General features: G+C 36.0%; 3 protein-coding genes across 8 annotated transcripts; 2 read left to right on the forward strand and 1 right to left on the reverse strand.

Moving 5' to 3' along the window:
• The first annotated feature begins 233 nt into the window (after window positions 1–233).
• On the forward strand, window positions 234–7,128 carry LOC104886904 (uncharacterized). 2 transcript variants are annotated; one of them, XM_010671440.4, is made up of 5 exons: window positions 234–1,049; window positions 2,687–3,099; window positions 3,284–5,264; window positions 5,381–5,587; window positions 5,934–7,128. In XM_010671440.4, the coding sequence occupies exons 2-5, from the start codon at window positions 2,771–2,773 to the stop codon at window positions 6,252–6,254; spliced, it is 2,838 nt and encodes a 945-aa protein (XP_010669742.2). In that variant the 5' UTR covers window positions 234–1,049; window positions 2,687–2,770; the 3' UTR covers window positions 6,255–7,128. The 2 variants fall into 2 exon arrangements, with proteins under 2 accessions (XP_010669742.2, XP_048494915.1); XM_048638958.2 differs by lacking the exon at window positions 234–1,049 and adding an exon at window positions 1,352–2,118.
• On the reverse strand, window positions 6,865–17,103 carry LOC104886902 (deaminated glutathione amidase, chloroplastic/cytosolic). Of its 3 annotated transcripts, XR_007271250.2 has the most exons (10): window positions 16,760–17,103; window positions 15,320–15,456; window positions 14,546–14,674; window positions 14,014–14,072; window positions 13,031–13,143; window positions 12,850–12,942; window positions 11,429–11,531; window positions 7,900–7,998; window positions 7,664–7,746; window positions 7,258–7,316 (listed from the first exon to the last, which is right to left on the reverse strand). XR_007271250.2 is itself a non-coding variant. In XM_019247894.3 (9 exons), the coding sequence occupies exons 2-9, from the start codon at window positions 15,547–15,549 to the stop codon at window positions 7,275–7,277; spliced, it is 852 nt and encodes a 283-aa protein (XP_019103439.2). In that variant the 5' UTR covers window positions 15,550–15,687; window positions 16,760–17,099; the 3' UTR covers window positions 6,865–7,274. The 3 variants fall into 3 exon arrangements, 2 of the variants coding, with proteins under 2 accessions (XP_019103439.2, XP_010669740.1); XM_019247894.3 differs by lacking the exon at window positions 7,900–7,998 and having other exon boundaries at window positions 6,865–7,316; window positions 15,320–15,687; window positions 16,760–17,099; XM_010671438.4 differs by lacking the exon at window positions 7,900–7,998 and having other exon boundaries at window positions 6,865–7,316; window positions 16,760–17,096.
• A 1,319-nt stretch (window positions 17,104–18,422) lies between these two features.
• Window positions 18,423–23,069, forward strand: LOC104886901 (probable protein phosphatase 2C 38). 3 transcript variants are annotated; one of them, XM_010671436.4, is made up of 5 exons: window positions 18,423–18,745; window positions 20,814–21,169; window positions 21,640–22,022; window positions 22,130–22,366; window positions 22,467–23,069. In XM_010671436.4, exons 2-5 carry the CDS (start codon window positions 20,851–20,853, stop codon window positions 22,695–22,697), a joined length of 1,170 nt encoding a protein of 389 aa, XP_010669738.1. In that variant the 5' UTR covers window positions 18,423–18,745; window positions 20,814–20,850; the 3' UTR covers window positions 22,698–23,069. The 3 variants fall into 3 exon arrangements, with proteins under 3 accessions (XP_010669738.1, XP_010669737.1, XP_010669739.1); XM_010671435.4 differs by having other exon boundaries at window positions 18,424–18,745; window positions 20,691–21,169; XM_010671437.4 differs by having other exon boundaries at window positions 18,424–18,745; window positions 20,691–21,169; window positions 21,655–22,022.
• The last annotated feature ends 4,536 nt before the right edge of the window (window positions 23,070–27,605 follow it).

Raw genomic sequence — 27,605 nt, forward strand, 5'->3', positions numbered from 1 at the left:
AATCTGAACGGGGGAGCTTTATTAGTAGTAGTAGGGAGATAGTTTAAAACAAGTTGGCAATGATCCGAAGAGGTAAAAATTGTATGGTTCATCTTAGCTTGGGGGAAGATAGCAATCCAAGACAAAGAAGCTATACCTCTATCTAGTCTTTCAAGAATATTATTTAAGCCAGACTTTTTCTTGCGCCATGTAAATCGATGGCCCGTGAAAGGAATTTCAATGCAAGGGAGGGAGCTTAGGATATGATTCATTATGGTAAATCTCGCAGACACTACAGGGATACCCCCTTGTTTATCTTCTAAGCATGAAATTTCATTAAAATCCCCAAGGATTATAAAAGGGAGATTAAGCGTAAGAGTATAAGCAATAAGTTCTGACCAGAATTCGTTTTTAAACTCTTGTTTAGCTGGGGCATACACAAATATGGCAACATATTTAATACTAGAGGTAAGGTCAAAAAATAAGGTGGACAGAATAAACTTCATATACTAAAAATAAAGAAAAATATATTCCTTTTTTTCTATCTTAAATTAAATTAAGATTTAGTCTTCTAGAGAAGACTTTCTAAGTACTCTTTTTTTTTTTTTTTTTTTTTTGAGGGGACTTTCTAAGTACTTATTTTGTCCTTTCTTTTCTTAATTAAAGGCTTAAAAGAAAAAAAAAAAAAAAAAAACAGACAACACAATACCTAGGTGATGATCACCAAAAAGATTTGTAACGTAACGCTCCTGTGTCCTCTCCGCTCCAAAAAGCGGCTCTCGAAATTTTCAAAAACCAGAAATTTGGACAATTTCACCCTTCGCAATTCTTTCCTTAACTTAACTTATCCAACCGTTACTAAAGCCTCAACTCAAAAGGGCTTTTCCGCCTTTCCACTTCTCTTTTTTCTATCTCTCCTCATTTCTCTCGTTTCTTCACAAAATCATTTCTACAATTAAAACTCACAAAAAAGCTGCTGCTTTCTTCTTCTTCTAATAATAATTCCTTCTTTACACTCTCACAGTAATCGCCGCTATTTTTCCAACATTTCATTTCCTTGATTAATTTGAGTAAGTTTTTCTTTCATTTCTTGCTTATTTTCGACTTTTTCTTTTGCTGTACATTGGATTTCTGCTGGTTTTTTTTCACTCTAGAGAAATTTTACGAAACGATTTGCAGAATTTTTTTTCTTTTAACTGAAATGGGGTTTTTTGCTTGGGAAAAATTGACTCTTCGTGTTTCTTGCTAAGTTGTTGAATAGTATTTCTCTGTTTTATTGAATTGGTAAAGAAATATTTCTGGGGTTTTTTAAATTGTTCTTTTAGTTTTTTTAAAAAATTATTTGTTTTTGCTAAATGTTGTTTTTATTGCTTAAAAGCATTTTAGGGTTTAAAGGGTGAGTCAGATGGTTTTGTGGTTTAGATTATTACTTATTTGTTATTGGGTTGCTGTTGATTATAAAATAGAAGTTATTTACCCCTCAAAAAAAAAAAGAAAAGAAGAGAGTTGTATGATTTTTTTACTGTATTATTGATCTTGGTAGTTTTCATTTATTATATACTTGCATTGAATATAAATTGTGGAACAGTGTGTGACAACTGAGTGACTGACAATAGCGCTTTCAACGGCTATAAACAATTGAAACTATCTATTTTTTTTTTTTTTTTATTTCTGCAATCCAACTCTGTTTCAATTGTATTTTATATTTATGGGCCAGAATTAAATCATAAGTCTCATGTAAGTCGTCTTAGATTATTAGTATAGGACTATCTTACTTATTGTTCAAAAAGGGTGACTTTGTATGTTATAAGTACTCTATAAGTTGAAGAGATCACTCAAATATAAGGAGTCGTCTTTTATCGTATAGGGGCCACTTTCAGGAGAAGTAACTCCTTTAATGTAGTAGGTGACCCTCGTTTTACCATAAATTAATGGTAATACGGTCTTATATGAAAATTTATAAGAAATAAATGCCTTGTTCTCTGTAATTTTTCTAAATTATATTTTCCCTTGTAAAATTGTGATTAGATTGTTTTATTTCATAGTTAAAAATGGTGGTGGAACTTGCTTGGGTACTTTGGTGTAGCTCATCTATGGATGTAAATTGGTTCCTGCTATGAAGATTGTGGGTTTCAGAATGTGGGTTTGATTTTCTAATTGTTGGTACTTGGTAGTATTTATCTTGCATGGTTGTAACTAACAGAATAGTACTGTGCATTACATGTTTATAATAGCTTGAAGTTTCTACTTTTACCGATTCTCATGCTTGCAATACTACCATTTCCACTGTTTCTGATGCTGTGTTCACATTTGTTGTGGTTTTGTCCGGGCGCACTGGAAGGGAACTGCTAGTGACAGATGTAGAAAATTTGACATGATAATCTTGTTGTTGAGGTTTATTACAAATAATGCTTCATATACTTGCATTCTTTCAATGATGCACTTCTCATTTCTCAATTTGATTGTTTAATTCTAATGTTTTTGTGGATTCTCCCTACTTTTATTGTGATATGCTACTAATAAGGAATGCACTTTTTTACTTCCATATATTGACAATACTCCCTTCATTTCCATAAGAATAAATAAGTGTGCTTATATGAGTTACTGGATCAATTCGTAAGTAAAATGTGCCTTGCGTCTCTTATTTATAGGACCACTAAAATGGAGATGATAGGAATAATGGCTGATTGTTTTCCCTTTTTATTAGGTACACTAAATTGACGAATTTGGCTATTGAAAAAGATTCAGCTTTTCAAGGTTTTTGTGGCATCTTTTATGAAAAAGTCCACAAATGAAGAAATTATTCTTTTTCCGATCTTCAACCGATAAGGCAGTTGGCTCAGAGAACTCACCCAATGGTGGATTGAATGATCAATTGAAGAAGAAAGATGATGGCAATTCCAGAAGCCTTAGGAGCTTACCTTTTGAAAATCAAAAAAGTTTGTCTAAAAATCGTGATGTAGATACTGACTTTGGTCTAAGAAGGAGCCATTCTTTCTCTTCAGCTGCCTTTCTTGGTAACACAAGGGAAAGAAACTTATCTTGTCTGAGTGACCGGAGTAGCTCTCCTTCTTCTAGTAGCAGTAGTGTTAAAGCACAGCAGCAAAATCAATCATATTGGTGATTTTTCTTTTTCTTCTCATTTTTCTATTTCTTTAACAAAGTATGAGTTAGCTGTTGTATTGTATGACTTGGGAGTAGTAGCAAACCTATGTGTGACCTCTGTAAGGCTGTACCTGTAATACTTTTCAATTAGCATACGCACTTCATGTGACTGATGTGTTGGCAATGGTGGTTGACTTAGGTGTCACACGCTTACTCCAGAGAGGCACGTGAAGACAAAACGAATTCCTGCAGTTCCTCTTAGTAGTGATTATGGAGGACGCCGACCTGTTGTTGCTCAATCTTTTCAAGCTTCTGGTGACCGTTCACGAAATTCTTCACTTAGCTCTAGTGAACAGTCCAATGAGGTTCTTGACCTTTACATTGATGGAGAACAACATCATCAAAGGGGGAGTCCAAGGAGCAAAGCATATTCAAAAAATCACACTAGAGCTGGTGGTGGTAAAAAGCTGCCAAGAGGTCATGGTACAGCACCTGGTTCTCCAACTGGTAGTATCAAAGATAATCCTAGAACTCGCTCATTTAGAGGGGCTAAAGAAGTAGAGTGCTATATTTCTTCCAGAGATTGGGTTGAAACTGGATTTAGACATGAATCTCCCAAGGAACTGGCAAAGCATGTAATTGAAAAGCTGTGTCAGTCTAAGAATTACTCAAGAACAAATATAAATGATCATGATCCTGATGTTCCCATAACGATTGAAGATGTCTACAATGGCTCCTTGAACAAAAATTCAGCCTTACAGTCAAATGACCCATATCATACAGAGTTTCGGTCGAATGGAGTTTATACATCAACAAATGGGCATCAGGCTGGGAATTGTCTATGCCTTGAGCATGATAGTATTTTCAGTGATGAAGCAGGTCATGAGGATGAGTTGGATGGGGAGTTGAAATCTAAATTTAAGGAATCCCAGGACAGGATTTTGCTGCTCTCAGAAGAGCTCGAACAGGAGTCATTTCTTCAAGATGTTGAATTTAATGTGCCAGCATTGGTTCAGAGAATTAGAAACCTGACTGAGGAAAAGATAAGCCTAGAACTTGAGGTTTCTGCTGTTTTGGAAAGTCAGCTTGCTGACCGGACTTCTCTAAGAGAACAACTTAGGTCAGCAAAATTAGAATTGGATTTACGGATACGAAGATTGCAAGAGGAAAAGAATGAGATGCAGTCAGCATTGGAGAAGGAGTTAGACAGAAGATCGAGTGATTGGTCATTAAAGGCGGAGAAATACAAGGCAGAAGAGCAGAGACTCAGGGAGCGAGTGAGGGAGCTTGCAGAGCAGAATGTATCCCTGCAAAGGGAAGTGTCTTCCTTCAGTGAAATGGAATCAGAGAAGATGAACACGATAACCTTCTCTGAGAAACAGATTAAGGATTTGACTGCTATGCTAGAGTCTGCTAGAGGGGAGACTCAAGTTCTTCACGGAAGTTTTTGCGAATTACAAGATAAATACAAGATAACTGAAGAAGAAAGAACTTGCATTCAAAGGAGTTACAGACAGAAAGAGGCGGAGTGCAAGGAATTGCAGTCATGCGTAGCCAGGTTATTCAGAACCTGCAGTGAACAAGACAAGACAATAGATGGCTTGAGAGGGGAACTTGTGGAGTTGGTCCAGAAAAAACATCTAATGGAGAATTCCGACAAGCATGTTCAGAAGCTACGGATGGAGCAAATACGGTTGACAGGAGTTGAGCAGGCACTAAGAAGAGAGATTGATTCTTACAAGAAGGAAGTTGATTCTCTTCGGCATGAGAATGTTCACCTGCTGGAACGCCTAAAAGCCTGTGGGAAAGGAGGTGGCTCAATAACATTCAAGCTAGACGAGGAACTATCGTCCCGTCTTCTTTGCTTGCAAAAACAAGGTCTATCGTTGCTTAATGAGAGCACCCATCTTTCTTCGAAGTTACTTGAATCTATCAAAAAAACAGGTCAAAATCGAGGAAAGGATGGCAAAGAACCAAACTCAAATTGGTTCGACACCCAATTTATCATTGAATCTGATGTGAAAGTTCAAGGATTCAGGCAAGGAGTAGAAAGCCTGGCGAGAGGTTTGCAGAATATTTCTGTAGCGCTTCATGAAAAGGCTGACTTTGTTGCTTCAGAATTCCAGTCACAAAGTGTGGATGATGGCAGATATGGTTTGCCGAATGAGTTGGATTTACAGGTAATAGTAACTCATATTATAAAATGTGTCGCCTTAGAATTATGGTAGTAATGGTATTTTTACAGCACACGGATTTAGTTTCAGGATTGATCTCTTTCCTTTTCGAAATTGCACAGGATTTGACCAGATCTGAGCTCAAAGCTGAAACATTATTAACAAGACTGTTGCGTGATAAACTATTTTCCAAAGACCAAGAAGTTGAACAATTGGAAGCTGAGTTGGCAACTGCAGCAAGGGGCAATGATATTCTTAGATGTGAAGTCCAAAACGCTCATGACTCTCTCTCTTGTGCTACACACAAGATGAAGGAGCTTGAACTCCAGGTAAAAAATAGCGTTGTCAGATCTGGATGTTTGGGGCCCTTCTTCGAATGTCAATACTACATGCATAGTTTTTTTACAGCATAGAGGGGTGAGGCGTTGTTCTTGAGGCCAACATATTCCTGATACATATTCAATGCCTTAGAAGCACGAAATAAGTATTATGTTTTACTTCTTAAAAGAACCTTATTTGCCAAATGAGATTTTAGTCATTTGTCCTGTGTTATCACCATCTTATTTTTCTGACATTAGAAAACTATATTTAGTAGATGACAAGGAGGAAAATTGGAACATGAACCCATTTTGCTTTTGTTTTTGCAATGATATTCAGAAATTTGTATTTTTGCAGATGATGAAAAAAGAAGACCGAATTAATCAGCTTCAGAACGATCTTCAGGAGAGCGTAAAAGAATTGACAATCATTAGAGGGATACTGCCAAAAATTACTGAAGAGAGAGATGGAATGTGGGAAGAAGTGAAGCGGCATACGGAGAAGAACATGCTACTGAACTCGGAGGTAAGCATGCTCAAGAAGAAAATGGAGGCACTTGATGAGGACATACTTCTTAAAGAAGGTCAGATCTCAATCCTGAAAGACACTCTGGGGAACAAGTCATTTGACCTTCTGTCAAGTCCTGATCGAACTCACGAGTTCTTGCTGGAACGATGATCAAGGTAGCGAGACCTATGCTTGGATGATAGATAGGTTATCAATGTCCATAGTGTTTATAGTCCTTTCATTATTCTCATATTTCTCGACTAAGGTTTTTTTCTTGGTGGCCAGTGAAAGGTTTTTTTTAGCATCAACCTATAGTTGATTTATCATTCCTGATATACACAAGGCTTACATACTTTGTCATGGCTAGACAAGTAAAGAAGTCTTTCAATGTTTAAAAGGGCTCCGAATTCGTGAACAGCAATAATTTCTGTGATACTAGCATATGGTGTTGCCATTAGTACTTGATTTAATTCTTTGTTCTTTTTCCACACTGTAATTTGTATATCTGATTCTTAAAATTAGTTTATAAGAGAACCAGTCTTTCTCTGTCAGGTGACTTTTAGATGATACTGGTACAGAAAGGAGTAATTTTTTGTGGTCATTTTGCATTTGTAGAATGGTTTGTTATTGATTGATGTGTGATATTTCGAATATGCGATTCTGCGTTAATCGGATAATAGAACTGGAAATGTCCTGACTAGTGACTAACACAAGAATTTACGACAAGACAATTAAGTATTTGGAATTTAATGGATATCGCAGTAAATAATTTACGAGAAGATAATAAAGTATTCGGAGTTTAATGGATATCACAGTTAACAGTTAACACAGTACACCTATAAATTGCAAAAGTATTGGATCCCTACCAGAGTACCAGTGCAATACAAGATCAGTAGGAGAAAAAGTAATGCTTTCTTGATGAGCATATTTTCATCTAAATCATTGTTTCTCAACGATAATATTACACTACAACTCATCACAAAAGATAAATATGGTAACTTGTACATTACGGAAAAAGTTGCAGCAAACTATTTTATAAAACAGGGAGAAGAAATGGCAACGGTTAATGAGATGCTTGCCGCCAATGATTACTATTTGGCAAGAGTTCTGACCCGCTTTTAGAAACCAAATCAAGCCAATTCCTGAGTCTTGATGTGTAAGCATCTACATGTACATTACTCAGAATAAAGCTCAAAGAGGCGAAGATTTCCAGAAATCAATCGGCTTCCGTTGCTGTAATGAGATTGTAATTGTAATTTTTGCATTAAATGATGCTGATATTGATAGAAAAAAAGTTGATACTATTTCATGCTGTAAATATAACAAATTTACTTAGTTCAACAAGCACATGAAAGAAGTTATGATGATATCAAATCTCAAGTGAAGATATGAAACCAGAGAAGCATATCGATCTGTCTCTCAGGTGTGGAAGGCATATTTACTTACTAAACGTCGCAGCTCACACCAGATTATACCCATTTTAGGTCTCGTATTAGAAACCCAACTAAATCAGGCACTAATGGATTGAGTTACAATTTCAGCTTAATTATGAAAAAAGTACATAATGTACAAATACGTACCTTATCAACAGGCATCTTCATTCTCACAGAATCAATATACGAAAAGTCAATATCTGCTACTGCAATTCCAGTTGAATGTTTATCTGTGACAGTTAAGATGATAGCAGGATCAGATCACAGATAAAGTGCAGTAGACAACACAAAATCCAGAGCTTTAGTAAATTTGAAATGTGATCTGCTGTGATTCATTAAAAAACTTGTAGCTGGAGAAGGGACTGTTGGATAGGAATACATACTGATATGTGGTGAGTAGCTGAATTAGTCAATTAGACCATTGTTACTAGGATTGCGATCATACGATTTTATGATCCAAATCGTGTGCAGACTCGAACTACCTACGGGATCGGTACAAGATTGGTTCGGATTTTATGATCCCACAAACAATTTAGGTCCAAACAATGTTTAATATTTGCTTAGGCTATTTTTTTTTTTGAGAAAAGACTAGCTTAAAGATAAAAATGCTAAAATGGTTCAACATATTCACATAAAGCTCAATCTCTTATTCTACAACCTAATATGTGTAATATTCAACTAATTCTCCGGGGATAATGATATCTTCAACAAAACAATATAATAATATTGTTGATTTATACCTTAGTTTTATCTTTTTTTAGAATAATATAGCATGATTATTAATTATTATATTAATAGGATCTTACAGTATGTAACAGAATTTAGGACCCCACTATGGTATCTTACACCAGGCGCAAATGAGGTGATCCACCCTAATTTGGCGATGGTTATTGGTGAGGGTAGCAAAAGACAACGCAACTGAAAGAATGCGGGCAGCACAAAAAGAGAGAAATAGTACAAGAAAGAGTATAATCAAGTAATTATAAATAGAGAAGAAGGGCAATTTTCCAATAGAGCAACAATCCATGGCCCCCACAACAACTCAAACAGTCTAGCAATGTTAGGTTTCTCCCAAACCTAAGAACTTGTGCCGGGGGGGGGGGGGTTTGAACTTCGTGAGTTCCTTAGCCTAACGGGGTCCTACTTAATGTTTTTGGCCAATTCTCCTAATTGCTTAACCCTTTGGGGGAAGACTCCACTGGCCACTAATGCCTTCACCAAATTAAAGCAAGCGATGACCACCGCACCTCTGCCCATGCCTAATTTGCAGCAGCCATTTGTGTTGGAAATGGATGGCTCCGGGCACGGTTTGGGTGCAGTACTACTACAAAACTGGCACCCAATACCCTTTTTCAGCCATACATTGGGAGTTTGAGCTCGCCTCATATCTATATACGACAAGGAAATGATGGCTATCATTTCCCAGTGCAAAAATGTCGACGTTATTTTATGGGAAGGAAATTCCTTATCTGCACTAATCAGAGAAGTCTCAAGTTCTTAATGGAACAAAGATGGTGGGAGTGGAGTATCAAAGGTGGTTGAGTATAATCTGGGCTTCGAATTTGAAATCCAATACAACCCAGGTTTCTCCAACAAGGTGGCAGATGCGGTTGTCCCAAAAATCTATTGAGGACTTGAGGTAGAATAGGTAAACGTTGAAAGCATATGTGGTATTCCTTGGGCGGAAGTCCAGCAAAGCATTGATCAAGACACCTTTATTCAATGCATCAAGAAGGAAATGTTAGAAGGGGAACAAACTCAACATGAGTTCTCACTGATTGGGGACAAGTTTTGATACAAAAGGAGGATCATGATTCCAGCTAACTCACCAATTTCCCAAGCACTCTTAAAGGAGTACCGTGACTCACCCATTGGGGGAACTCAGGTAAACTCAAAACTTACCTACGTTTAGCCACATAATGGTACCGGCTGCGTAAGGAAGTGGCCCGTCATATACGAGCTTGAACCATATGTCAACAGCAAAAGACTCTCAACACAAGCCCGACACGTCTGTTGAAGCCCATCCCAATTCCAACACAAGTATGGATGAAAGATTAATGTATTTCATTGAAGGGTTTCCTCGGTCTCAAGGGTATGATTCAGTGTTAAGTACTCTTATTTCATTGGGCTTCAACACCCATTTACAGAAAACTCAGCAGCGGCATTATTCATTAAAGAGATGGTTAGGCTAATATGGCTTTCCAAGCTCTATTGTGTCATATCGAAACAAGGTATTTCTAAGCATCATTGGAAGGGAGTTATTTCGCCTCCAAGGCACTCAATTGAATAGATCTACAACTTATCATTCTCAAAGTCATGGGCAATCAGAGATGGTAAACAAAATTCTTCAGACATGCTTATGTTGCTTCATCAAAGGGTATCCCAACCAATGGGCCAATTGGTTAGCCTGGGCACAATTCTCTTAGAACACTTCTCTACACCTCTCTACCTCAATCTCCCTTTTAAGGCACTCTATGGGAGGGAATAGGGCTCTTCCACCCCTTATTCGAGTAGGAAAGAGGCAGACAAATGTGGACTCACTGGAAGAACAGTTAGTTATGGTTTCGAGATGCCACGGGAATCAACCTCTTACGCGCACAGCACAGACAGAAAATTTGGGCAGATTTAAGACGATGAGAATTTGAGGTGGGTCATTGGGTTCTTCTTAGACTACAACCTTATCGCCAACAATCCTTGGTCAAATGAACTTTTCAGTAGTTGTCCCCTTGTTTCTGTGGCCCTTATGAGATAGTGCACGCGGTGGGAGAGGTTGTTTACAAGCTAGCTCTTCCTCCTCAAGCCAAGATCCACCGAGTGTTCCACGTTTCATAGTTCAAGCTGTCTCCCTGTTCTGATCTCACCAGAGCTCACCTCAGATCTGGAGATGCAAGCTCCACCAGAAGCTCTTCTAGGGGTCCGTGGCACCGCACAGGTGGAAGTCCTCATCAAGTGGCAGAATCTTCCTCTAGAGATGGTACCTGGTCTTAGTCTTCCAACACCAATTCCCTGTTAATCACCTTGAGGACAAGGTGAATCTGTGGGTGGCGGGTAATGTAATAGACTTTATGCCTTCTCACTGAGGTTTACTAACACGAGAAGCAAATACAGTGGCAGGTAATCCACCCTAATTTGGTGATGATTATTGCTGAGGGCAGCAAATGACAGCACAAACAGAAAGAATGTGGGCCTCACAGAAAGAGAGAGAAATAGAATATTATAGAGACAAATAGTTCAAGAATAGCAAGTAGTATAACTAATTAGCTAGAGAAGTGGAATAAGAAATTCATTTAGAAAGATTATCATCTACATCGTAGGAGTGTGGAAACCACTCGAAAGCTTTCCTCTGTTATCTGGGAATATCCCAATTAATACAAAAAATATCTCTATCGTTGCTTTGGGTTTCTTCTTGCTAAGATTATTGTACTGCTAACATTACACAAGACTACAATTCGATTCTACCGATTCAATCTTACTCCTGTCATCGATTCAAAGTAGGAATAGGATCTCCATCGTGGTAACATTGGATTGGAATATGTATGTAGGATAATAATAATAATAGTAGATTCCAGGTAATGTAGCTTATAAGCGTGTCTTCAGCTAATGCCCAAAAGAAAAAAGGAGGCCAAGGAGGCATGCACATGCTTAATGTAACTAAGATGCACGAAGAAACCTTACTGGCAACAGCAGGATGAATGTTAGAACCCAGTCCGTCCTAATTTTATTAAGCATGGAAATGAATAATGTACAGATGATTGGATGCAAAAGCTCTGTAATGTAAGATAAGATGTCTTGGTCACAAAATCTTGACAAACAATCAAGCTATAAAATGAGAGAGCAAGCTAAAAAGTGGAAGAGAGAGAAATTTGTAAAAATAAATTCTCCTTTGGTATCTGACCAAGGAAATTAGCATACCAGGAAGCCGACCAACTATTGTTCCCCAAGGATCAATGATTACAGAGTCCCCATAGCTTTCTCTTTTCTCGTTATGCTTACCAGCTTGTGCTGCGGCAATTACCTGTAATAGAAGAATAAGGTCAGATTAACCTGATGAAAGGGCCTTGAATCTGATGACGCTCCTTATATGCTCTAATGGAATAAAGTAATTCTCCACTAGAAGGAAATTTCAATACTAATTCTGAGTGTCCTTCCCACAAGAAGTGCGAAATACCACATCACAGTATACTCCAGTGCCTCTCACGAGGCATCGGCCTAAGGATGTTTACTGAAGTGTAAAAGCACATCATACTCAAGAGCTTCAGGTTGTATCAAAACATAGGAGCTCCACAACTTCATCAACACAAATCCAGAAACCAAATGTGTTTCCCAAGAAAAATCAATCAAAACTTTTCCAGGATATATGAAGATCACCAGCATGATCCTGAGTACCCCAATTCTGATCAAGCATAATCTTTTAGGGGCGTTAGGGTGGTTTGTCACTGCTCAATGCTCATTTCTTTTGAGTGTTGAATGATAGCTATATCCCGGAGTCAGATTGAGCTAACCTAAATTTGTTGGCTACAATGTAGAAAGCATATCTGTGAACATTTAATATTTTTCATAGGTAACCTAACAGCAGGAGTTGGGTTTATGATGTGAAAGATGTTAAAAAGAAGCAAGGATAAGGACTTTCTAAGAAAGCATAGTTTGACATTTTGAAGTCCATAGAAGAAGTCTGGTATAACCTTACAGATTTCTACCCTTTTACCCTCTGCTTCCTGATCAACAAGCTTAAAATCCATTTGGGATAGCAAGTTGTCTGGAATTCCACCATCCCCATCGTAAAGCATCTGGTCTTTTCCTTTTTCTTGAGCGGAACTGGCCTTTTCCTAATGGTCTGAACTGTTTCTACCAATTCCTATATAGATATACAAGCTCGAGCTGGATACAAGAATGTGCTGCAAGAATTAGGTGGTCTAACATAGTGGTTGCTATATCTTTAAAATTGAAGGGTACTAGACAGCTATGAGTCAGCGTGAAATCGTGAACACTCAATATAATTATTTCTTCCATATGTGTCACAATTCACATTCATGGTATAGTCCCCTCCCCTCCTTGATGCTCTTTAGTTGACGTTCACCTAGATTTTTGCTTCATGCCAATCGGATATTGCCAAATCCCAACCAAATTCTTTATATAAGGCAGGACAATGGTCATTGCACAAGTAATCGGACACAGATCAACACATTACACAAATACAAACAACAAAAATTCATAGATTCAAGCTATTGATGATAAAACAGTCATGCTGGAAAAAAGAGAGGAATCAAGCCAGAGGGGAAGGCTAAATAGGGTGGGTGATGCAAGGCAGGGGAAAGAATTATTCAAGTCCTTACGTAGCATTGAGTTTCAATTGCACGAGCACGAAGAAGTATCTCCCAGTGGGCTTGACCAGTTATTTTTGTAAATGCTGATGGTACCAATAGAACCTGAACATTTAGAAAGATGTAAGTAGGTAGTACAATCAAAGTACCAACTGCCAGTTTTACAGAATTAGAGGTGTAACTTTTCACGTACTTGCGCTGCATGTTGAAATCGTAAGCACTCATACACCTCAGGGAATCGTAAATCATAGCAAACAGTGAGACCCAAGCGTCCACAAGGACTGTCTACTGCCACAACTTCGTTGCCTGGAAAGAAGGTTATTACCAAAAGAACATAATGTTTAGAGATCCTAGTCTAGAAGCTAAAACATACTTCCTCTGTTTTTTTTAATTGCACCATTTCGTTTTTGGCACTATTCATCAACCAACTTTGTTAAGCTAGCTCGCATGATTATATAAGAAAAAACATAGTCAAGTGGGGTCTTGTTAGATTCGTTTCAATGCAAGGATTCCAAATATCAATTTTCTTATAATTTATACGTATACGCAATTAAAGAAGCGTCTCAACAAACATGAAAAACGAAATGGTGCAATGTAAAAAGATAGAGGAAGTATATGAAGAAAGGAAATTATGTCCATATTGTATAGAGTAATAAATTGAAGTAGGGGTATGATTTACAGTTCACTCATACTAATTAATATAAGAAAGCAACTTGACAAGAAACTCATTGTGACAGAGATTTCTCATAAATTCATCGACTATGACATATTGATATCAATAATAAGGGATCCTCCTAATCATTGAAACGACAAGAAAGGAGAGAAAACAAGAAGAATTATCATTTCAAACATGAAAGCAAGTTGAAATTACAAAACCAAAGTGGAGGATACACATTGTTCTACTATCAAAATTGCCACTTTTCCTTAAAAAGCCAGTAGAGTTATATTTAGATTTATATTATTCATGCCAAAATTGCTTGAGAAAACAACAGAAAAAAGACCACTGAGCAATCAAGCATTAAAAAAAATATTATTACCTGCAACAGGAATTGCATCTTATAGAGTGAATAATGCATATTCACACTGTTTTGTAAACAATAATGCCATTAATGAAAATAAAATTGTAGTGATTTCAAGGAGAAGTAATTGTATTTGATGGCACGGATGGTTGCAAACCTGCTTCCGTAAAGCTGCTTTCCTTATACACCATTCCACCAGGAACATCCACATCAAACCTTCAAAACAGGTATACAAATCAAGTATCTCAATCAGTTACTTTTCACCTGCTCAACACCTTCCCCAAAAAGTTTCAACTGAATTGGTCTTTCCATTTGTTTTTTTTTTCTTCGGCCATCTTAGGCATGTTTTTACATCAATTAGTATCCTAAACAATGCACTCAAGGTTGAGAACAACAGAGATGAAAGCCCAGCTTGCAACTCTATGATGATTTTTGTGATTCCATCCAGTTAAGACTTGTCCAGCTATTATGCTCAGTTTTAGGTTCTCTGTGCGCCCTAAAGTTCCCTTTTTGCAGCAAATGTTACCCACACATTAAAGAGAAGATGTGATTTCAGAAGTAAAACATTCTGCAGAAGTCTCCAAAATTCAGACAGCTCTCCCTACTCTCAGGATGCCAGTATTTTTAATAGTAGTGCTAAATAAAATGGTGAAAAACTTAAACAGCTGAACAAAAGCCACACAACATACAAGTGTATCTTGCGATATTTACTTCTGATTTTTCCCGTATCATCAACTATCACATGCGTATTACACAAATGAGAATCATCAGAACCTTTTTCTTGAAATCCTCCAAGAGACAGCCATATTTGAGACTCTCTGCAATCCATGCAAAAGAAAACAGTCAAAAGCAGCAAGAAGTACAATAGATATACCTCTTACTCATGTCTCTAAAGGGGCATTTGGCTCAAATGATTGCAATGAAACCGTATGAGATTGTAAACCCCATGAAAATCCATTTACTGTTTTTTAGTTGAATACATCACTCAACGTATAGATTTATAACCCATTACTATAGGAGAGATAGGGGGATCTCAATCCACAAGGAGGAGATAGGGAAATATCAATCCATAAGGATGAGATAGGGGGATATCAATCCGTGAAGGAGTGGTCAGTATGAGATTCAAAGGGTTTATGGGCGATGAGAAACCTGTGTGTAAGAGGTTCCATACCCAACTTAACAACTTTTCCATTTTTTATAATATCACATCCATTCGGATTCCATTCCATTCTAAAACCTTCGACCAAAATAACCCCTAAGAATATCCAAAGATGCATCTAGAGCTAAACTATAACATTCGCCAAAAGCACCCCAAGAGATAAAATTGGTAAAAGTATCTAAAGCTATAAGCTAAAGGTTAAGCAATATTAAATTCACATGCTAAAAGCATTATTCACTATATCCATCATCAATTAGCTCAATATTATTAAAAACTCAAAAGCATATGCAAGATAGTACCTCACCTGGCAAGACTGCAATATCCTTGCATTATTGGTCCATCTAAACGCTCCCCAATTTTAACACTGTCGCCAAGGTTAGCACCCATATATGAAAAACTCTCTGGAAAGCAGAGCAATTTGGCTCCAGCAGCTGCTGCTTCCTTTGAAGTTTCAAGCAGAAAGTTCCAACTCCATTTAACATTAGGAAGAGCATCAAAATAAGCATATACTTCCTCCTTTTTTTTAACTTGCATTATTGGTCCATCCTTTTTTTTCTTAAGGCTGTAATAGACAATACTGGAAGTACTTGCCTAGATCGACTTTACATTTTGTGGAGAAGTGAGTTGCCTGAGACCCTATACTGTGCTAAAGTGGAAGGACCCGGATGCAAACTGATAAACAGATAGCAATGGAGCATTCAAAAGAATCTCAGTTCGATAGTTAATGGGGCCCGTTACTAAATTCATTAAGCCCATAACAGTCACATCTCTGATCTCCCTCCCCCTCCTCACTCTCTATCTATTAATCATCTGTTTCAGTACACCAATTTACTATCATCAAAATGAAGTATTTGGTATTGAACTGTGAAAGTTTAGGGAGAAATGTAGATGTAATTTGCCTGCTTATGTAGAAATCAATTCTGAACAAACACTTGTTTTTTCTTGGTTTTGTTAACTAACATTGCAGCACAAATGCTATTCACAATTTGGTCAGCTTTCTATTGCCTCCTAGAGGCTATAATCACCGACTTTATTTTACATACTCATTTTAAAGATGACCAGGGATTCGCTAGAATGAGAAATGCAAATATAAGAAAGCCAATCATAAGCTGATACGGTCATTGTTTATATCTTTACATAACCGGACTAATAAGTGGGAATTTGAAATATACTTCTCCGTTTCAAAATAGTTGCACCGTTTGTTTTTTCACGTTTGCCAAAACCTTTTTTTGGACGTTAATATCTCTAATGGCGTATAAGTAAAAATTATAAAAAGTTGATATTTAAAATCCTCATATTGAGACGAATTTAACAAGATCCCGCTTGACTATGTTTTTTTTCTTATATATTGGTGATGGAAGGTTTGTCAAAGGTGATCCATGAATAGTGACCAAATGCCAAATGGTGCAACTATTTTGAAACAGAGGAAGTATACAAAAGCAACTTCACAAGTTATATGATTAGCTTTCTCATTCTAGCGAATCCCTTATAATCACTGTCAACAAATTCAGACATTTAAGCAACCCAAAATGTAAAAACAACTACACACAATCCAATTATGATCCATGCTATTTAATTTACGGACGGAAAAGTTGTTGTCATATCATATGTATCTAGATTAATCATAAAAATCATAAAATTTTGTGGTATCAATTAATCATATAGTTATTCATAGAAGAACACTCAGCTAAACAACAGTTTTACAAGAAACATGATTAAGCAAACAAAGGAAGGAAGAAGAAACCTTGACAAGACGAGAACATGTTGCGAAATTAACGGATAGATCGTTGACAGAAGTCATTTGGGCGACGGCAACTCGGGCTGAGTTTGCGGCCATGATTGATCCGACGGCGTATGGTGCACGAGCTACCACGTGACTTATGGGTCTAGTGCTGGGTATGGAATTGGATTTGGGGGTGAATAATGAATAATGGTGATGTTAGTGATGCTGAGGTCAACCACCAACTAACTGTCAACATTTCAACGACATTCGGACTTCTCAATTGTCACTTAGAGGTGGCTACTGGCTAGGGGGCCAAATTATTCCTAAATCACTTGTTTGATACTTATATTATAAGGTTGATGTTGGTGGTTCATCCGAGTGGAATCTCTTCCATCTTCCTTGTGAGAGATAAATGGTTCAATTATTACTTGCTTTAGGATTATCAAAGATGTCTTGATCTAGTGGTTAAGATTGAGATGCTGTAAACGATAAGTCACAGCTTCGAATCCCTCCTCCCCTTCTTTGTACTTTGTACCGCCTTCGTGGCTCATATGGATCAATAAAAATTACTTGCTTTAGTGGCTTTGGGGTTGGAGAGAAGGGAGAATTCGAGTATCATATGAGGTACGGTTACGTTGGCATAATAGAATGTTGGAGTAAACATAAACTCCAATTTTTATTATTGTAAAGAATTACGGAGGATGTTCTTGAAAGTTTCTTTCAGATATTTACTTTTAACTTTAGCTTTTAGTGTACACAAAAGAGTTTTAGATGAAGATAATCACGACTTTTTTCTAAAAGCATTATGATATGTGTTATTGAAAAAATGTTGAGATCAAGCGAATAAAAAAAACGAGGATTGGATATTGAGGATTAGGATGAAGATGATCCTTTGATGGACAAACCACGACATTGGATTTTTAAGAACCTCCTACATTGTTATGAGAATGAACCACAACCATCATCGTCACTTAATTAGGCTCGACATCAATCTCGTACACAATCCTCTATATCCAAGTACAAGTATACTACTTGGGTTTTTGATTCTTTTTAGTTATGTGGACAACTTATTTGTAGTAAAACACGCTTAGTTTAACTTACCTGTAGCAAAGAACCTACATTGTTATGAAATATGTGAAATTAATTATTGACTCCTTTTTCGTCAATTAATACTCTTACAAATAAATTTCAATATATTCCCAATTTTACACTTTTAGAAAAAATTACAATAAACGTAATTTAATCAACAACTACTTATTAGGCTCGGGCTACATCTCGGTTAGAAAGAATTTCATTTATTAAATATAATACTTTATAATAATAATACTAAATACAATTTAGTGCAATGGTTAGGACTTTAGTTTATGTATTTGAGGTCGTGGAATCAAACCCTATACTACTAAAACTTCCTAGAGACAGCACCACGTAGCACAATTTCTTATTTATGCACGTCTTTTAATATAAGAAAAACACGGCTACAAGGCTAGAACAAGGCAGCTATTAACAAATTTCAAGGGTTGGGTTAGTTTGCCATAACAGGCGCAGAAGAGATGAGCAAAAGTTGCCTATCTTGATGGTTTATTTGGTCAACGTTAAAATAACCTCCTCTTTCTCATTGCAATATTTAGGTAATAAATACATATAAATAAATATTCTAAAGAATCCATAATGACTAAAGAAAATATGGAATTGGAATGTTCCCAATTAAATTTTCCTATAATACAAGGTATTCACATATTCGCATTGACTTAAATATCTTTCTTCAAAAGCAAAAAAAAAAAAAAAAAAAAAAAAAACCTCTATACAACCCCAAAGCCTTTCTCTCCCCTTTTCGTCCTGTTTCTCTCTCTATCTCTCCCTCTCATTATCTGTGTTTGCTTATTTTATCAAATTTTTTTTGCTTATTTATCAAATCTTTTATTGAAGAGGGGATTTTTGGCTGATATTCAAGTTGGCTGATCACACGATAGGATTCTGATTTCTTATCAACTCTTAACTTTTCTTAAGGTATGTTTGGAATTAACCTGGATTGAAATGGGTCATTTATTGATTTTTTATTTATTTTTTTATTTTGTTCTTGCTTTGTGGATTGATGGTTGATTCTTCAATTTTTTTTTGAAGTACTTTCAAACATTATACTCGCTTAACATAATTACATAATTATTATTATTTTTTTTAATTATTTTGCGTAGTTTTCATCAAAGATATGATGATGTTTTTGTTGTAATATATGTGTTTTTCTGTAGAATTTTAAATCATATTATTTGTTTATTTTTCGTGGGTATATATGGTGTTTTTCTTGTCGTTATTGGTTAGATTTGCGATGAAGTAGATGATTTCTGAACAAATTGAGATTATAAAACAAAACTATATAAAATTATATATTGAATCGTAAATATTAGTTGAATTAATATAAAATGCAACACTAAGCAACAAAAAAAATGTATCATCGTCAATTCTTGTCCACTTCTCTTGTTGAAGTGATAGAAAGCTCTCTTCAGAATAATAGGTGAAGTTCTGTTTTATAAGAGGAAGATTAGTGATCTTGATCTTGCTATCCCGAGTCTTTTAGTTAGTTATATGAATGATTCAAGGTTTTGTAATTTTGCACCACAGATGAGTCCATCTTAGGATTATTTTACAGAATGATGTGATCAATTGCCAATTTTCTTTGGTTGCATTAGCTAAAAGCATGCATATTCTCTCTTCATGCCACTCCGGAGAGCTATATCTAAAAACACTCAACAACAATAAAAATCTTTAAAGAACTAGTTGGAGAACTAGTTGGAGAACCCCATTGTACATACTAACATTTTTAACCAAAAAAAAGTCCACTAATTGTGACAAGTGGGTTCATCTTTTTAGTTATATAAAAATGCTAAGGCAATGTACACTTGAATATAAGGAATTATCTTCTTTATTGTGTAATTTTAACCACATGAGAAGATTAATATTTGTGGATAAACCAAGCTACATAAATTATACTATCTTATTTTCTAATTTATGTGGGTAGACTCTATAGATGTAGCATCTCTTATACTTCTTCCATTTCTGTTTAGTTGAATTGTTCCTTTAATCATGTTTGCCAATGCATAACTTTAAGCACCTACATCTTTAATTTTCAATAAGTAAAAATTATAAAGAGCTTATCTTTTGCAGATATATATTGAGAAGGACCCAACAAGACCCCACATGACTATATTTTTTTTGAGTGTAAATCACGAAAAATAGTCTAAGTAGAGTATTTTAATAGTGTCAAAGTCAAAATTTGTCAGCTAAAAACAATTAGAAGTAGTACAAGATATCACTTTGCATCAAGTGGGTTAATTTGCATAAACTAGTTTGACTAAGCTCTAACCATGGTATGTCATCTACAGAAGATAGCTTGAATCATTGATGTACCAAAACCATTATTTCTCACATTTGGCTTGTAGTGTTCTTGATTTCCTCTTTTTTTTGGTGTCATAAATATGTAATGGATGCAAACATGATTTTTTTAACTCAATAGCGCTAAGCATATTGTTTCTTAGCTACCTTTAGCTAATTGTTTCCACTAAAATAGTAATTTGAGCCATACTCATGTAAAAAAAAAAAAGGATAAATTGTCATTTAATCGAATGTAGATTCTTCCACCTGAATATATAGAAGTAATAGAACACAAGGACCTTGCAGCAATGCAACCTCTTCCCCAAGAGCCATCCACTGATAAATACAAACTTCGCTGATGATGGGTTTTAGTAAACTCTCTTTTTGCCACCGACTTTTCAGTATATAGGAAGATATATGTGGTCTGCCCATATCAGCCATTTTCGGTAGGCTATATATTTCTTGCTGAGGAGATGTTAATCTTGAATGCAAAAGATACATGTATGTTACTGTGTCAGAATTCTTGTTAGTGTGCAATTATCTTTTGTACATCTGTTTATTTACTTTTGCATTAATTTATATACAGATATATGGTGTTTGAAGATCTCAATTTGTTTTTAAGTCCTCGTGCTCGGGGTGTAAAAGTTGAAGAAACACAAGTTTTCAATCTAGGATTTATAATTGTCACTAGTTTTGGTTCTATGCATAGATCAAGAGCAGGGTCATTTGGCTGAGATATGTAAGGAATGGTTACCTCGGGATTCATGAGGATTGTGTACCCTTGTTGGAAGCCTTCTGTTGAGGGTGATAATTCTACTAAAGATGCAAATGGTCGGTTTGACGGACTCCTATGGCATAAAGATTTTGGGAACCATGTGAATGGTGAATTCTCCATGGCTGTCGTTCAAGCCAACACTTTGCTGGAAGACCATAGTCAACTCGAGTCTGGTCCCATGGGCTCATTTGATGATGGTCCTCACGGGACATTTGTGGGCGTATATGATGGTCATGGAGGTCCAGAAACAGCTAGATTTGTCTGCAATAATCTTTTCAAGAACATAAAGAGTATGTATTCTTCCTCCTTGCTCAAAAGACATTGTTTTCTGCTTACATATTTACTACAACCAGTTTAGTAGGCGATAGTAAATTGCAGAATGGTAAAAGATAATGCAAGTAATTTCCAATGAATTTTCCCTACTCATTACCATGATAGTGGAGTCCTATTCCTGAAAATGTGATTGTCTTCACATTTTCCATTCTCACCCGATATTACCTAAAAGTGGTAATGGATGTAATGGAATTTTATGAAGATATCACCAATTTGGGGTTGGACAAGCGTTATCATAGACATTGGCATGGTACTTCCAAAATCACGTATATTTACAACCTCTACCACAAATTTTTTTATCATCTTCCTGATGGACCTTATGGCAATATTACCAACCAATGTTACCGCATATGTTGATTTAATTAGTATAACCCTGATAATTTCTCTTTCGGGTTACTAATGCTTAAACTTTACTTACTCTTGCCAGCTATTCTTGGTGCAGAGTTTACCTCTCAAAATCAAGGGATGTCTGCTGATGTTATTATGAAGGCATTTCTGGCCACAGAAGAAGAATTTCTTTCACTAGTAAAGGATTTATGGCAAGAAAAACCACAAATTGCTTCCGTAGGTACTTGTTGCTTAGTAGGTGTAATTTGTAGTGGATATCTTTATACTGCAAATGCAGGAGATTCCCGTGTGGTCTTAGGAAAATTGGATAAGTTAGATAAAACTGTAAAAGCCATCCAATTATCTTCAGAGCATAATGCAAGTTTTGAATCTGTAAGAGAAGAGTTGCAGTTGAGGCACCCTGATGATCCGCAGATTGTTGTTTTAAAGCACAAAGTCTGGCGCGTTAAGGGTATTATACAGGTGAAATTCCTTTTTTCCTTAACTACAATTTGAACTAAACTTAATAGACCTGATCAATCGTGTTTCGGTAAACCACCTTTTTTTGTTTTTTTTTTCCACTTATGTAGGTTTCAAGATCTATTGGTGATGCCTATCTAAAGAAAGCCGAGTTCAATGCATCACCTTTGTTAGAAAAATTTAGGTTGCGCGAGCCATTTGAGAAGCCAATCATGTTAGCTGAGCCTTCAATATCAGTACAAAAGATCATTCCCGAAGACCAGTTTCTTATCTTTGCTTCAGATGGATTATGGGAGCACCTTAGCAACCAGGAAGCGGTTGACATCGTGAACACAAATCCCCGACATGTATGTTATCTTCTATCTTTCTAGTTGTACTTGGTCAACCTTTCAGACTTGCTTTTGGCCCCAATAAAGCAAATGGTAATCATAAACTCTTGTGTGGCAGGGAATCGCAAAGAAGCTAGTGAAAGCAGCACTTTGTGAGGCTGCAAAGAAAAGAGAGATGAGATATTCAGATCTTAAGAAGATTGATCGAGGCATTAGAAGGCATTTCCATGATGATATTACAGTAGTGGTTTTGTTCCTAGACTCCCACTTGATTAGTCGAAGTACCTACAGAGGACCCTTCCTTTCAATCAAAGGAGCCGGATATTCGTCTTCAGGCATCGATTCTTGAGGTGCATACTGTTTCGATATACATCCCCCCATCGACCTTTTTTGTCTAATTTCCGCTTAAGGTGGTTTTAGGAGAGAAGTAACAAACCTTTTTTTTTTTGAACTTTTATTTATTTTAATCATGTATGAATATGGTGTACTTGGCCTTTAAAGGTCCTTGAGAAAATACCAGAAACGCCATATGAAGATACAAACTTCGCAAGGAAAAGCCATTGCGGTTTGCTGGGAACAACTATTGTATGAAATTTTGTTTATAGTATTAGAGAGTAGATACTAGATACTATTAGAAGACGGGTAAAAAATTTTGGAGTATGCTTTCACTGAGGATATGTAAATTTTTGAGGCTTTTATCTATTTGAAATATTTTTGAATCTTTTCATGACAAGGATGGAAAATCCTTGTGTTCTTATGTAATAAGAGCTTTTCATGAAGTGGGTTTATTTTTTCATTATGGTTTTAGTTTTTTGTTGTTGTGAGCTTAATGCTTCTAACATTCTAAATCTTCATTACTGTATCCAATATTTCATGTCCAATGGAATAGTTATCAATTTATGCTTGTGTAATAGGAGTATAAAATATTGTTACTTTATCACAAATTTAAAATATACTCTATACATCTTTTCCCAATGAAAAGACTAATCGAGCCTATTGGCTCGTTAAGGTCTTGAGTTGAACCCATAATTATAGGTATAGAAGCACTTTAAATTGTATATGATCCTAGAAACAATATATGAAAAACATTTACCAATCTCCTTGAGAGCTTATCGAGTCGAGTAGCGTAATGCTCAACTCGTGCTCGTTAAGATTTTGAGTCGAGTTCGAGACGAGTCAACTCGTGTCGAGTTTTGACCAAGTGTTGACCGAGTCGAGTTCGAGTTGCTAACAAGTTTCTCAACTTAATTAGCAGCCCTAACCATACTATACCTTGTGTTGTGCATACTTCATAGGTGTCTAAGTGAAGCATTTTGTAGGGGAGGACTTGACTCCAGTGCTTGTTTTCGAGGTGTATTACATGAGGTTTTGTTGCACCACATTTTTAGTCATTTAGGCTTGTTTTAATTCAACTTGTTTTTTTACTTTCCACAACTAATTTGAACTTGTTAGACCTTATTAGTCCTTATCTGAACTTATTTGACCATTTTTTGTGAGAGTATCACGCCTTATTTTTGTTGAATTAAACTTAATTGAACTTATTGGACCTTATTAGTCCTTAATACACCTTATATGAACTATTCTAAAGTTATCTAAACTTATTATTTATGATAAGGACTGAAATAAGGTGAACAGAAAAGTTCCTAAAACTTGGCTTAACTATCGAACACAATTGTTTGGTCAATTCGGTACAGGTCGGGTTCGAATTAGTGCAGGCCGGGTTCAAATCAACAATTGTCAGATTAATTCGTTTATGAGTTGAGCTTGTGTTGTGTGTGGTCAGGCTTAGGTATCCAATTTCTCCGGTTAAGGGTCAAGTTGGGTTTTGAGAGCTCCACTCACATGAATATACTTTTGCTTACCTACAAAAGAAAAATGATGGCAAAGTTAGAGTTGTGCACTTGTCCAAAACCGAATCGGACCAACACCGAAACCGGAAGGTTCCAGTATGGACCTGAATATTCCATTCTAAATTGCAAGCTCGATCTTACTTTGCGCACTCCTAGTCAAATTGATGAATAGTTCCAAAATATAAAGCGAAAGGAGTATTTTGATAACCACCTTTTGTTGGTTGTACACTTGTACTAGATAATAGGATAACTTGTGGGTTATGATCTTTAAGCCCACTCTAACATAAAATTCCCTCTATGCGTTTAAAAAATATTGTTGGAACGAAAGCTAGGGTATAAACACTACTTAAACCAACTATTTTAGATTAATAGTTTGAAGTGAAAACCGCTAAAATCAATTATAGAGGTGATCAACATAGGCCCAGTCCGAAAATGGGCAAGTTTTGGGCATAATTTTTCGGCCATTGGTTTGCAACTAGTCCAAATTGTGGGCAAAAAAAAGGGCCACGGAAAAACTCAAATATGGAAAATCAGGCTAAATTTTGGTTAGGCCTAGAAATGACCCAAAAAGACCGATTTGCCCCCGAATTAACGGATTTTGACACGAGAATTTCGAGGCTTGACCTGCCCCACCCTGAGGCTTCGGCCCGAAACGAGCAACGTTTTTTTGGCCAAAGCCCGACACATGATCACCTCTAATCAATCTTTTCCTAACCAAACACCAAGAACATTTATGTTCCTCAAAATGCTCTTAACCAAACACATTCTAAACTATGTGATGTTAGGGGTGAGAGTGAAGTAGGCAAGAAGAGAAAGAATATTGAAATGGAAATCTAAAAATCGAAAACTCTAAGTGGGTAGTTTAGAATAAACCTGATCAAAGTGAGCCTAGCCCGGTCTAGTGAATACCCAAGCCTAAGCAGATTTTCGAGCCCGACTCGACCCGATTTTTTTTGATTTGGAATAGGTTTTGGCAATGTAAAAATAACTTTTTAGTTCAAATTTTAGCCTGGCTTGATTTTGGCTAGAAAAGCCCATTGTTTTTGGCTCGACTAATGGGTAAATTTTTTGTGGTGCGGCCCGGCCCGCCATTTGATCACCTATAGTTTAGAATTTCAGAGTAACTCTATTTGATTGTACCCAATTTCCAGCTCAACCCAACTTGATACACTAAGCTTTTAATTTTTATAGTATTTGTATAAATGAAACAACACGTATTAATAACTGACTAATCTAATTTTTGTTAAAGAAATTGAAGATTAATTTAAATAGAATAAAATATTATGTTTTGACTAATGTTTTATCAAATATCATAACCGTAACCATACCGCTTAACCATTATTTTGGTTTTCTGTTTTTTCATAACACGCCTACTCGTACTTTCCCCTCTTTGTCTTACACTTCCTCTAGATATATGCAACCGGTTGTTTTTTGTAGACAAGATAATCGTGTCTCTCCAATTTGATATCTGATGATGATACATACCGTCGTCCTAATTGGTTCGATACAAAGGAAAAGAATCCAAAAAGCTAAGCGTAAAGTAGCTTTAAGAACGCAAAAGTCTTTAATTAAAAAGATTTTGTACCCATTTTTAAGAGCACAGTTAATTATTCATGATTATTAATTATATTTAAGCCAATTTCCAAAAGTTCGATTAATTATTATTGATAATTAATTGTATTTTTAATAAATATTTTCTAAATTAAAAGATATTATTTTTCTTTTTAGTCACTATTCAAAAAGGTGCTCATTCTTTTCTTAATAATGGTCTTGTCCCGCTATAGGCGATTTCTTACAAGATCAACTAACTCTCTACCAAGTTTCCAAGTGTATGCTAACTACGTACCTGCCTCTTTACTTGACAAATTTGCTGGCATTCCACTTCAAAGAAACAACTCAAAAAATTATAATTAGGAGATATAATGATAATGGTGTTAATAGAAAATAATCATTAAGGTCACGTGAAAGTATCTGTGAAAAACTTGAAGATATATGGTGACTTTTCAAAACATCAAGGGTATTTAGTGGATAAATGAAAACTTGGGGGTAATTGATGAAAAATCTCTAAAAATTAAATGTAAATAGATCATTATCAACATTAACAACAAAGACTTTGATGGTCTTTATTGAATACATAGCAGAGTTGTATTAAAAGTTATGCACATAAGCATATTGGACCAAAAGAACTCTAAATTAGTACACATGTTTGCCAAGGTAAAGATAGCCATATGTATAAGGAAATGGCCACATGATTAAAGTGGCCTCTAGGAACACACATCTTAACAACACCTAATAGAAGCCCTCTAATTGCAAATAAATAAATAAATAAATGTGTTAGACTTTGGCTTCTAAACGGTGTGCTTAACCTAAATCTACAAGTCATTTCCTTTTTGTGTATTTCGTAATGCAAGTAAGATATTAGGTCCTTGACGACGAGTTGAAAGAAACATTTTGCAGAAAAGGTAGTTAGCTTTGAGGTTAATTACTTGCTTCCGAAATCAAGTATATCCTGCAAAAGGAACATTATTTGTCAGATCTCAACTAAATCGAAGTATGTACTTAAGACAATTGTGTTTAGAAAAAGTGCTACTTTTCCAACTATTTCAAGAAAGTTGTACGTCTACAATGCTCTTCCATATATGCTTCCAGCATAAATACCATGTTACACGTTGGTAATTTATCTCATGATACATGAGACAAGTTAAGGTTTCTAATGGCCTCAAGTCTCAATTTCAAAAGTAACCATAGCTAGGCCCTAGTCTAGTAGTCGAATCCTTTCTCATGAGTAGACATCAAGCAAAAAATAAATCAAATCTTTTAAATCATGATTGAAATGATTCTCACAATCATAAAATAATACCAGATTATAATTTCGATTTCGTCTTTCTTTTTCTTATATTACATAAAGAAGATTGCTTTTTTTTCATTTCATCTAACGAAGCGAAAAGAAGATTGCTTTTTTTTTTTTTTTTCATTTCATCTAATGAAACGAAAAGAAATCTATCTATAGAAATAATTAGATAAAGGCACCTTTAGGCTTCAGGAACTAAACCGATCAATACAAGCACTTGATCACCTCATTTCTTTCTAGATGGATTATTTGTGTGTCCCCATTTTTGACCTCTTAATAAACTTTTATATCTCATGAATAGATCTCGATGGTAAGTTCAACCCAGATTAAACCAACCTAAAGCATATACTACTCCAACACGTTTTTGGTAACACATGCCTTACGAAAACCAAATCGCGCGGCCATGTTGTGTCATCATCGATGGGAAAGATGACGAGGAAGATTTAGAGAGTGTCGGGGGTGGTGAAGGGTGTGAGAGAGAGTGGATTTGCCATTGTTGATGAGAGCGAGATCTCCATTGGAGAGAGGAGAGATAAGATAGGGTGGAGGTGGTGGT

This window comes from Beta vulgaris, chromosome 2, assembly GCF_026745355.1.
Source record: "Beta vulgaris subsp. vulgaris cultivar EL10 chromosome 2, EL10.2, whole genome shotgun sequence".
Taxonomy (NCBI): Eukaryota; Viridiplantae; Streptophyta; class Magnoliopsida; order Caryophyllales; family Amaranthaceae; genus Beta; species Beta vulgaris.

What these genes read in the sequence shown, in the direction of transcription:
- LOC104886904 (XM_010671440.4), top strand. Translation starts at nt 2,771, where the DNA reads ATGAAGAAATTATTCTTTTTCCGATCTTCAACCGATAAGGCAGTTGGC. An exon ending in CAGCAAAATCAATCATATTG is followed by an intron (nt 3,100 to 3,283) that starts GTGATTTTTCTT and finishes TGGTTGACTTAG; the next exon opens with GTGTCACACGCTTACTCCAG. An exon ending in TGAAGGAGCTTGAACTCCAG is followed by an intron (nt 5,588 to 5,933) that starts GTAAAAAATAGC and finishes GTATTTTTGCAG; the next exon opens with ATGATGAAAAAAGAAGACCG.
- LOC104886902 (XM_019247894.3), bottom strand. Translation starts at nt 15,549, where the DNA reads ATGCAAGTTAAAAAAAAGGAGGAAGTATATGCTTATTTTGATGCTCTT. An exon ending in AAATATCGCAAGATACACTT is followed by an intron (nt 14,073 to 14,545) that starts GTATGTTGTGTG and finishes CCTGTTTTGAAG; the next exon opens with GTTTGATGTGGATGTTCCTG. An exon ending in CAATTGAAACTCAATGCTAC is followed by an intron (nt 11,532 to 12,849) that starts GTAAGGACTTGA and finishes CTTCTATTACAG; the next exon opens with GTAATTGCCGCAGCACAAGC.
- LOC104886901 (XM_010671436.4), top strand. Translation starts at nt 20,851, where the DNA reads ATGGTTACCTCGGGATTCATGAGGATTGTGTACCCTTGTTGGAAGCCT. An exon ending in GCGTTAAGGGTATTATACAG is followed by an intron (nt 22,023 to 22,129) that starts GTGAAATTCCTT and finishes CCACTTATGTAG; the next exon opens with GTTTCAAGATCTATTGGTGA. An exon ending in TGAACACAAATCCCCGACAT is followed by an intron (nt 22,367 to 22,466) that starts GTATGTTATCTT and finishes CTTGTGTGGCAG; the next exon opens with GGAATCGCAAAGAAGCTAGT.